Consider the following 12,500-nt stretch of genomic DNA (forward strand, 5'->3'; position numbering starts at 1 on the left):
TTATATATATTATATATACGACTGTATGTATGCATGTAATGTAGTGGTTTTGGTGCTACATATGTAAAATAATAAATTACAACAATGTATGCTTAAAACTACAAATACTATTATAAATAATGAATACATTGAAAATATCTCTAAAAATATTTTAAAAAATACATATAACAAAAATACATATAACAAAAATACATATAACAAAAATACATATAACAAAAATACATATAACAAAAATACATATAACAAAAATACATATAACAAAAATACATATAACAAAAATACATATAACAAAAATACATATGTACACACACATAAAAGCAAATATATATATACCGTAAATATGAATTGAAATAGCAAAATGGTAAAAAAAAAAATATAACAGTTAAAATAGTAAATCTATTACATAGGTCATATATATACAAAATCTACATTTTTTTTTCTCTAAGGCGAATGAATTAAATATTCTATAAATCACGAACTAAAATTTAAAAAATTAAAATAACCGTTAAAATAGTAAATCTATTACATAGGTCATATATACAATATCTACTTTTTTATCTAAATAAATAAGGCAAATAAATTAATTGAACATTATATAAATCACGAACTAAAATTAAAAACATTAATAAAACATTACATTACATTAATTAATAAGCAAATAAAAACATTAGAAAAGTGTACTTACTGTCAATGTGCAGCCAGATTCCGTTAGGGAAGATTCTTCTTTCGGCACTGTCTTCTGTGAGAGATTCTCTCTCACACACTGGCCTCCGAGGAATAAAACTGAGATGCGAACGCGCTCGGCGCGTTCACATCTCAGCATAGTCTCTAATGCAGGCGCGCTCACATCTGAGCTGCCTGCATTAGAGGGAATGACGTTAGATGTCAAAGAGGACGTCTGACGTCAGCTCACTGTGATTTTTAACAGTGAGGATTGAGGAAGCACCATCTAGTGGCGGTCTCAGAGACAGCCACTGTAGGTGGGATTAGAGAAAAAAAATACACTGCTTTTTCTCTGAAACGGCAGTGTATTAAAAAAAAACAAAAAAAAAACTAGAGGTACCTGGCACCAAGACAACTTCATTGAAATGAAGTTGTCTTGGTGCCTAGAGTGGTCCTTTAACTGATTGAGTGACACAACAAATTCCATTAAATACAATGGTAATGCCTCTCTCTAATTATTTTTTGCCTTTCTGTTTCTTTTGACTCCATTCACAGTGCCCATGCCCTACCACTCTCTTGCTCCATCTATTTATGTTGTCATGTATCCCACAAGTCTGGTTTAGTTTGGGATATCCATAGATCTATTTCTTGGCTCCTTGTGTTCTCATTCTTCATTGACAGTCTAAAACTCCTGTCTGTCATCTGTATGTTCAGTTATGAAATGCTGCTGCAATACTGAGTGTAACCCCTCTGTTGCAGGAGTTGTAACTCCATCTCCGTCCATGTCATTAGGGTGTCATTAGCCAATCTGAAACAAGAGTTCTGGTTTGGCTAATGTCAATTCTGTGCATATTTGGCATCTGACACCAGAACACACATAGCATGCTTGTGCCAGACAGCCATGTCTGCCCATGTCTTTCCCTCAACCTGAATGCCCTGATATACATCCCTATCCAGTAAAGTGAGATAACATCTGCCAATGAGGATTGGGCTGCAGAGAGAACTTGGCCTGGATGCTGGAACAGAAGTAATTTTTAGCTATATTCTAAAACAGATATGGAAAGGGTTACTCTGACCAAAATCCTAGTTTTCTTAAAACATTGTTTTTTTTTTTAGTTGGAATAACCATTTAAAATACACATTTTTCTTACCAATATGACTTGGTGCCAAATTGCCAGCCCAGGTATGGATGAAAATGTAATTAAATCTACATTTTATTTCTAACACTGTGCCACATGTAAATGCTGGAGGACCGCTGCTCATGCAGGCAAACCAGCTCCTAATGACATGCCAGCAACTCCTATTGTGCAACGTAATACTAGGTGTGACGGAACACTGCCACTCCGACTGAGTACCTCCGCCAATCGATGCTCCTAGTGCTCGCTGAGGACTCCAAGCACTCCAACCGACACCATCAGCACTGCAGACCCCACTTCCAGCGATACTGCTGCACCGGGGTCTCGCCGTCTCCACCCACCTTGGATCCACGACCAGGATCCAGCTCCCCCTGGGTGAACCTCTCCTAAATCCAGAGAGCGTAGCAGGAACAAATCAAGCTATTGCAAGAGCTTACTCTGGGGAGTAAGTGATTATAGCAATCCCCAGAGTGTAGGTATCCCTTCCCCCAAACATGAGCCAAGGCTTCAAGAAAGGTTCAAGATGATCTGATTTTAATGACCACACACTGGCTTTTATGCCAGTCCCCATGCAAGGGGACATCCCACAGGGTGGGACACCGTACAACCAATAATTTACAGGCAAACCGTAAAACACACCCAGCACAAGCATACAATCCCTCCCCTCTGCCTGTGATATAATTACTGAACACAACGGGTTAATGTAATTTATCACAGGCAGGAAAAATACACTTTATGCAACATATTAATAACTTCCAAAATATACATGCCACAAACATAAAAATCACATTCGAACTCGGCACACTTTAATTATAAACCTAGTGAAAATTCTGCCAATTCCATCCAGTTAGCTGGAGGTCCCTTTATGACCTACCGCAAGCACATTTTCATGCCCAAAACGGTTCCATAGATTTGGGCTGTGCGGTCAGTCTATTTTACACAGAAAAATGACTAAGTCCCGTTCGTGCATTTGGCTCAGTATAGCAGTGAGTTCAAACTGCCGAACGGGACTTGGTCTCTGCAGCTGAAAACTCAGTGCAGGAGAAGGTAAGGGTCAGCGGTGTTCGTTGAAATGTGTAGCCGATTTCAGTTCCATGGATTTGGCTACACATACCGCTGACCTCGTTCGAATGAACAAAGATGGCCGCCGCCACATGTTGGTTTGTCGAATGGCGGCCACTTCGACTACTTTGGCTGCATCCGAAGTGCCAATTTAAAGCTGCAGAACTGCTCCAATACAATTTAAAGGGCCAGAAGTGGTGAAATACAATCCGATATGGCTGAATAACGTCTTTAAAGGGCCAAATCTCCCAGGGACCATAATCACATGGCAAGAGTCTGGCAAGCAGTCCTCTCCAGGCACAAGTGGCGAGGTTAATTTCACCACACTAGGTTATGGGGTATAATTCACTCATTATTTTGAGGCAGCTGCACACATTGACACTTCATATAATCCATGATGGCACGCAATCTGTTCCATGACACCTGTCTGAGAATGGGTAATCGTCAGTTAAGTGTATTTTTTAATTTATCTGTAATAAAGTATATTGTAGGGAGAGTGTGTCAGGTTGCTATTAAAGTCGGTTGAGGGGTGGGAACCCCTATAGATAATGAAAATAAACCATATGAAGGAGAAAGTGGAGGACATAAACTCAAACTCTAACTTTCATAATCGAAAGCAACCCAAAATATTGAAAAATTAAAATATATACCATAAGACTTAATGTTTATTAGTTATGTTAAAATAAATTCAGAAAAAAGTGCAACAAATTGTTTGCACCAGAAATGTCTTAGATGTTTTACAGTGTCAAATTTCTTAATCCGATAAAATGTAGCGCAAATATCTACCAAGCGTGTGAGGTGAGTATCATAGCTATGCAGTGTAACTGACGTGAGTCACGTGGCTAGTACAGATATTGTGTAACTACCAAACTCGTATCGAATACAGACTGGAAAGGCTATTTAGACTTGTTACAAAGATTAGATGCAGTGGCAGAATAGTAAGTTAGGTAGGACACAGAATGACACACATTTCCAATTTGGCTACTTTGGCCTAAAACAGGGGCACACACTGACCTGCCATGAACACATTAGGCCTCCCCATTGGAAAGCATTAATTCAATGCTTTCCTACAGGGAAATGGCTGCCACTATATGTCCTCATGCAGATCGTGAGGACGTCAAGCATCAGTTACTGGACAAAAAATCCTTTAGGATCTAGGAAGCACCTCCAGTTTGATAGACATGCAGTGGAGGCAGACTTAGAGCTGCAATGTAAACATTGCGGTTTCTCTGGAACTGCAATGTTTTACAGCAGCACTAAGTGCAATAGGGACAGTGCACCCAGACCACTTCAATTAACTTAAGTTGTCTGGGTGCCTATTGTGTCCCTGTAAGATATCCATCAACACATCCTTCATGAAAAAAGTACATCAGCTGAGTAAGCTTCTTCTCCCAGTTGTAAGCCTTAATTCTTCCACACCAAACATACACTAGGTGTTCTCTTTGACTCAGACCTCTCCTTCACGCCTCATGTTCAGTCTATCGCCAAATCCTGTCACTTCCATCTTAAAAACATTGCGCGCATCCAACCCTACTGAACGCCAGATGTGACTAAGGTGCTGGTCCATTCCACTGTCCTTTCTTCCCTTGACTACGGTGATCCGCTTCTCAGTGGCCTTACGTGCTCCCAATTTGCGCCATTACAGTCCATAATGAATGTGGCGGCGAGGCTCATCTTCCAGTCCACCCGCACCTCCCACGTCTCACCCTTCGGTCAGTCCCTACATTGGCTTCCTTAAAGATATAGGACTCAATTTAAAATTCTGGTTCTTGCTTTAAAATCTCTACATAATGCTGCTACCACCTATCTATCCTCCCAAATACAAAAGTATTTTCTGTCTAGGCCCTTGCGTTCTGCTCAAGACTTATGTCTTTCTTCTGTCCATACTCCCACCTCTGCTCACCTTCAAGACCTCTCGAGGGCTGCACTGTTCCTGTGGAACTCCCTTCCCTCCTCTGTTAGATGCTCACCCAGTCTACACTCCTTCAAAAAAATTGTTAAAAACCCACTTCTTCATAAAAGCGTATCAATTAAACTGTTAATTGCTCCCGACTGATTCCTCTCTTGCAACTGTCATTAGTCTGATACTATCCTTATCTTTTGTGTCACTTTACCCCACTCCCTCTTGAATGTAAGCTCATTGAGCAGGGCCCTCAACCCCTCTGTTCTTGTGTGTCCCAGTTGTCTTGTTACAACCACATGTTTGTCCACACACTGTAAAGCACTGCCGAATTTGTTGGCTCTATATAAATAATAAAAACAAAGAACGTTACCTGCGCTCTGGCCTAAATCCTTATGTACATTTAAACAAATGGAGGCTCTTTAGTTTTATTCCAATGACCATTCGAATATAAGCTCACCTGCCACGTTAAGGCAAGCCCCAAAAGGTGAGTCCTACACTAGCCATTAGATTTGCTGATATCTGCCAAGAATCTCCAATGAATCAGGAAGGGGTATTTTATAAACCCTTTAACATTTATCCCTTTATAGGGCTTCTACACATACAATAACCTGTGCTGGTATCAGACAAAGTGTAAACATCTCTGAGACATGAAGGGGTCTTTTATAAACCCCTAAATACTTAACCCTCAATAGGGCTATAAGACACACAAATCACCTTGCTGGTATCGCCTAAAAGGCAAATTTCTCTGAGACGGGAAGGGGTGCTGCCCTACATACCATATATACTCTAGTATAAGATGAGTTTTTCAGCACATTTTTTTGTGCTGAAAAACCCCAACTCATCTTATACTCGAGTCAATGTCTGTATTATGGCAATTTACATTGCCATAATACAGACAATGGGGCTGTGTAGGAGGGGGGCTGGCAGGAAGCTCTTACTTGCCTCTCCTGCAGCTCCTGTCAGCTCCCTTCTCCTCCGCGCCGGTCCGGTGAGCTCCCCTGTCAGCTCCCAGTGTAAGTCTCGCGAGAGCCGCGGGGTCATAGTGCGGCTCTCGCAAAACTTACACTGTAAGCTGACAGGGGAGCTCACCGGACCGCCGCGGAGGAGAAGGGAGCTCACAGGAGCTGCAGGAAAGGTAAGTGCTTCCTGCCAGCCCCCCTCCACTGAACTGCCAATGCCACTGGACCACCAGGGAGTGAGAGTCCCCCCTCCCTGCCATGTATCAAGCAGGGAGGGGGGACAAAAAAAGTAAAAATGTATTAAATAAAATAATAATAAAAAAAATAAAAAAATAATAATAAATATTAATAAAACAAATAATTTAACAAAAAAATTAAAAAAATAATAAAAATGCCCACCCCCCACCAAGGCTCTGCAACACACACTGCATATCACACACACACTGCACTCATTATATACACACACTGTAAATAAACAATTAATATAATTTTTATAGGATCTAATTTTATTTAGAAATTTACCAGTAGCTGCTGCATTTCCCACCCTAGTTTTATACTAGAGTCAATAAGTTTCCCCAGTTTTTCGGGGTAAAATTAGGGGCCTCGGCTTATATTCGGGTCGGCTTATACTCTAGTATATATGGTACTTATAAACTCTTAATAAGGCAAACTTCCTGTCTCATTGGAGATTCTTGGCTGATATCAGCATATCTAATGGCTAGTGTAGGACTCACCTTTTGGGGCTTGCCTTGACGTGGCAGTTGAGCTTATATTCGAATGGCTATTGGAATAAAACTAAAGGGCCTCCATTTGTTTAAATGTACATAGGGATTTAGGCCAGAGCGCAGGTAACATTTTCTTGGTTTTTACTCTGTATTTTGAGCTGCTGGATACTAAGCTACTGCTGCTGTAAGTGCTGTGCTTTCTTTTTGTGTTGCTATATAAATAATAATAATGCACTTTTTCATGGAGAAGGATGTGTTCATGTATATCTTAAAGGGACACTATAGGCACCCAGACAACTTCAGTTGATTGAAGTGTGTGTATATATGTGTGTGTGTATATATACACACACACACACACACATATTCATACATTTTATTTACCAATCAATCTTCCATCTGGATATATTGTACTTTTACTTTTTGCTTTTTTGTGATCTTAACTCTTTTCCTTTAGACTGCAAACTTGATTAGCAGGTTCACACCCTTTTTCCTGTTTGTTGTTATCACCATTACTTGTATGTTTCATTTGTCTGTTCTATGACATTGCTTTATAAATTTGATTTATTTTGTGTAATAATAAAATTAAGTTTTGGTAAACGCAGAAGTTGTCAATGTGTTAATTTTTAATAGCGCAACAAATCAGTTGTCATAAAGTATTGTATGTAAAAAAAATGTAAAAAAATACACTATGCTGTAAAGTATTATTTTTATTTTCATTACAAGGTTGTGACCGCTACAGGTTCATTGGCACTTGGTATCAACATGCCCTGTAAATCGGTAGTTTTTCTGCATGATTCGATCTACCTTGATGCATTGAACTACAGACAGGTATTTTAATATTCGTATTACAACCCTTTTGTGGCTACATAGCAAGTTATAGTAACTATCTCTAAACATATACTCTAGATTTCTTTATTCCTTCTATCGTGTGATCTCTATGGGGTGGGGTATCCTTCCTGGGAATGTATTGGGAATAAAAAGTGTTGGTTTGTGCATGTGATACGTGCAGAGTTCTGTTCTACATTTGCTGAGTTTGTAATGTCTGGGGGGGGGGTGGGGGGCTTGATATGTTTCTAGCAGCAAAAAAAAAAAAAAACCTGGTCAGTCTTTATTCATTTTTTTAATTTCAGCTTCTTATTTACTTCAACCTTTGTAAGCTCTCCCTTTTTCTCTAGAAGAGACCAACAGTCTTTTCACAGGGAAATTGCCAATCAGAGTTCATTTTAGGAGCCCATGAAGCACTTCCTCTTTTGCGTGCGTGCATGCAGTGTAAAACATTTTGATTTGAGGTCTAAGAAGGAAGTTGGTAGGTGGATGCAGGCACTCCTGCCACTTCCGTTAGCTCAGGACTGTGAGAGAGGGAGAGGACCTGCCGAAGGTGGAATCTGTAGTCTCCCAGACTCCCCTTCACTATACAAGCCCTCAGGTTGGTAGCCAGCACAGTAACTCTGAACCACCAGGAATGTACGGTCACCCCTCCCTGGTAAGAGATACGGTAAATGTGTAAGTTTAGTATGGTGGGAATTAGAAAATAGGGTGGAATAGCACAAGGAAGTATCATAGGTTTGTATATAATACATGAACGCAAGTGTGTAAAAAAAAAAAAAAAAAAAAAATATAGGATGCATTCTGTGAATCTGTTTGTCTTGCAATAATTGATGTACTAATTTTTTTTAAAGAGTCCCTGCTACATATTTAGACAGTGACCTTTTTTCCTGCCAGTGATTTAAATATTTTCTCTCTAACATTATATTTGCAAATGTTCATTTTTCTAGATGTCAGGACGAGCTGGAAGACGTGGCCAAGATTTGTTGGGAAATGTCTTCTTCTTCACTATCCCAACTCCTAAAGTAAAAAAACTTTTGAAATCCAATGTTCCTCAGTTAAAAGGACAATTTCCGTTATCCATTTCCCTGGTCTTACGAGTAATGCTCTTGGCTGCAAGAGCAGATGACAAAGAAGATGCCAAGGCTAAGGTAAGGTTCTTAGTTAATAATCATACTAAAGAAAAAAGTTACCTGCGCTCTTTCCACGTCACTATGTATTTTTAAACAAATGGAGGTTTTTAGTTGCCTCCAATGGCCATGAGAGGGTATGCCAACCTGCCACGTCAAGGCCTATGTATGTATGTACGTACCTCAGGACTCCGGTGTAAACAGTGCCCTGGGGCCCCCACCAGGCATCTTCCCTCCCCCTGCACCTCCATTTGTATAATATAACGCATTCAGACACACCGAATGATGCGCATTCAGACACACCGAATGACGCGCATTCAGACACACCGAATGACGCGCATTCAGACACACCGAATGACGCGCATTCAGACACACCGAATGACGCGCATTCAGACACACCGAATGACGCGCATTCAGACACACCGAATGACGCGCATTCAGACACACCGAACGACGCGCATTCAGACACACCGAACGACGCGCATTCAGACACACCGAACGACGCGCATTCAGACACACCGAACGACGCGCATTCAGACACACCGAACGACGCGCATTCAGACACACCGAACGACGCGCATTCAGACACACCGAACGACGCGCATTCAGACACACCGAACGACGCGCATTCAGACACACCGAACGACGCGCATTCAGACACACCGAACGACGCGCATTCAGACACACCGAACGACGCGCATTCAGACACACCGAACGACGCGCATTCAGACACACCGAACGACGCGCATTCAGACACACCGAACGACGCGCATTCAGACACACCGAACGACGCGCATTCAGACACACCGAACGACGCGCATTCAGACACACCGAACGACGCGCATTCAGACACACCGAACGACGCGCATTCAGACACACCGAACGACGCGCATTCAGACACACCGAACGACGCGCATTCAGACACACCGAACGACGCGCATTCAGACACACCGAACGACGCGCATTCAGACACACCGAATGACGCGCATTCAGACACACCGAATGACGCGCATTCAGACACACCGAATGACGCGCATTCAGACACACCGAATGACGCGCATTCAGACACACCGAATGACGCGCATTCAGACACACCGAATGACGCGCATTCAGACACACCGAATGACGCGCATTCAGACACACCGAATGACGCGCATTCAGACACACCGAATGACGCGCATTCAGACACACCGAATGACGCGCATTCAGACACACCGAACGACGCGCATTCAGACACACCGAACGACGCGCATTCAGACACACCGAACGACGCGCATTCAGACACACCGAACGACGCGCATTCAGACACACCGAACGACGCGCATTCAGACACACCGAACGACGCGCATTCAGACACACCGAACGACGCGCATTCAGACACACCGAACGACGCGCATTCAGACACACCGAACGACGCGCATTCAGACACACCGAACGACGCGCATTCAGACACACCGAACGACGCGCATTCAGACACACCGAACGACGCGCATTCAGACACACCGAACGACGCGCATTCAGACACACCGAACGACGCGCATTCAGACACACCGAACGACGCGCATTCAGACACACCGAACGACGCGCATTCAGACACACCGAACGACGCGCATTCAGACACACCGAACGACGCGCATTCAGACACACCGAACGACGCGCATTCAGACACACCGAACGACGCGCATTCAGACACACCGAACGACGCGCATTCAGACACACCGAACGACGCGCATTCAGACACACCGAACGACGCGCATTCAGACACACCGAACGACGCGCATTCAGACACACCGAACGACGCGCATTCAGACACACCGAACGACGCGCATTCAGACACACCGAACGACGCGCATTCAGACACACCGAACGACGCGCATTCAGACACACCGAACGACGCGCATTCAGACACACCGAACGACGCGCATTCAGACACACCGAACGACGCGCATTCAGACACACCGAACGACGCGCATTCAGACACACCGAACGACGCGCATTCAGACACACCGAACGACGCGCATTCAGACACACCGAACGACGCGCATTCAGACACACCGAACGACGCGCATTCAGACACACCGAACGACGCGCATTCAGACACACCGAATGACGCGCATTCAGACACACCGAATGACGCGCATTCAGACACACATTCAAACTGTTAAAATGTTTAGTGACCCTCCTGTTTCCTACCTTTTTGGTGCAGGACGGTGACTTCACTGGGATCCAGTGGCCGGCTTAGGCTGATGAGAGTCAGAGCTCCCACTCTGACTCCCTCCTTTTGCAGCTCTCTTAGCTGGGAGGAAGTGACCGCTTTCCTCCCAGCACTCTGACTTCATCACTGGGACCCGGTTGTGCTCTTAAATCGCCGCAGAGCTGACCGGCTCCCAGGAAATTCATTGCCATTGGTGTTCCCAAGAGCATGGGCCCCTTCAAAGCAGCCCTGGTGATTGTTCCACATGGCTAGGGCCACACCACAAAGCTGGCGGGCACCCTGGTCGCAAGGGTCGACAGGCGACCAGTTCCCCTGGAGTGACGTCCCAGTTGCAGCTGCGACCCCTGCGACCGCAGTAGTTCTTCCACTGGCTTGAATTAAAGTCATCTGTATTCCCAATCACCCTTCACAAAAAGCAACAGATTTCTTACATGTACTCCTGCAAAACTTATTTATGATTTTATGAATTTTACTCCATATACTACACATATGGGAAATTTAAGGATCAAATTTAATTGCGCAAAATGACCATATTTAAAAGTCAGATGAAATTCAGTAATTTAGACCAAGTAAGGAAATATTAGTCAGAACTACCCAGTGTGTATTTTAGAATAAGTGATGTACATATGTGACTCCTACACAAAATATAGTATTTTCATATTTATCAAACAATGAATTTCAACTGGATTCACTCAAAACCTTAATTTAAATGTAATTGTTGCAGGCAAAACTACTTAATTAAAGTGGGAATATGGTTAAAAAAGGGATAATTAATATAAAAGCTTATTGTGTGGGCAATATACTCCTGTATAACTTTGAAGAATTAAATCCTCCTTTAACCCCACTCTACATTACACAGGTGGGAGTATCTCCAAAACGCTGAGTAGCCAGTATCTGCTTTGCCGTTAATCAGAGGCTGCTCTAGAATTTGCAAGACCCTCCCAATTACAAATATTTAAAAGAAATGCAATCCATAATAAAACTAACTGACCGGGTCCCTGGTGTCTAATGGTGGGGGACCCCTTCTTGGTTTCCCCTCTCCATGTGGCACAGTTTCCAGCCAGTGGGTGCCCACATATCACTCTGCAGCCTCTGCCTCAACTTTCAGTCCACTCTGCAGGGCCACCGTCAGAACACCTATGGCCCCTTACAAACAGTGAGTATGTGGGGCTCAGAGACTGACATGCTTCCAGACACAATTGTTTGGATACACACATACCCAGATACAAACTGTCAGAGACATACTCACACAGTGATTTTCTCACACACATTACCGTACTCACACACATATATGCTAACAGACACATACTGACAGAAGAAAACAAAAATGCAAATAATTACCCTACTCCTACCTTTTTTCCTACCCTATGCATTCATTTTGCAAGGAAGGTGGCCCAGTGGTCATCCAGCACTGACTGCGGGGTGTACTCAGGTGACTGTGATGGGCAGTTTTGTCTACGCACATTGCCTCTTCTGAGCACTGGGATGAATATATTAGACTTCTTCCTAGTGTAGCCGTGCATGTGGAGAGGCTGTACCTTGTAAGGGGTCCATGCCATCATATTTCCCTCCCTACTCCCATCCCAGTTTTTCTCTCCCCCACTATAACTTGCTCGGCCACTTACCCTGGTGACCCAGTGCTACGGACTACTGGAAGCTGCATTACTTTCTCCTCCTTTTCAGAAAAGAGCAGCTTCTACAATGTACGATGAAGCCTTATGTGGGAGGTATTTAACATGAAGGTGTAACATTACAGGGAGATGAGTCTGAAGAATTGTGTCTAAAGATAACTGGGCCATTGTTAATTGTTTTTTCTTTAAATATTAAGGTGTAACTTATGTTTAGTAATTTGGGTGCTTGGCTTAAATTGCAAAACGGTTGC

General features: G+C 43.1%; 1 protein-coding gene across 1 annotated transcript in view; it reads left to right on the top strand.

The window, feature by feature from the left end:
* LOC134614424 (probable ATP-dependent RNA helicase DDX60) overlaps positions 1-12,500 on the top strand; it is a 157,556-nt gene that overhangs the window by 130,633 nt on the left and 14,423 nt on the right. The window contains exons 28-29 of the mRNA XM_063458195.1: positions 7,172-7,276; positions 8,224-8,424. Of these exons, the coding sequence (XP_063314265.1) occupies positions 7,172-7,276; positions 8,224-8,424 (306 nt within the window). The remainder of the gene's footprint in view (positions 1-7,171; positions 7,277-8,223; positions 8,425-12,500) is intronic.

The sequence above is a fragment of the Pelobates fuscus genome, chromosome 6 (assembly GCF_036172605.1).
Source record: "Pelobates fuscus isolate aPelFus1 chromosome 6, aPelFus1.pri, whole genome shotgun sequence".
In the NCBI taxonomy this organism is placed as follows: domain Eukaryota; kingdom Metazoa; phylum Chordata; class Amphibia; order Anura; family Pelobatidae; genus Pelobates; species Pelobates fuscus.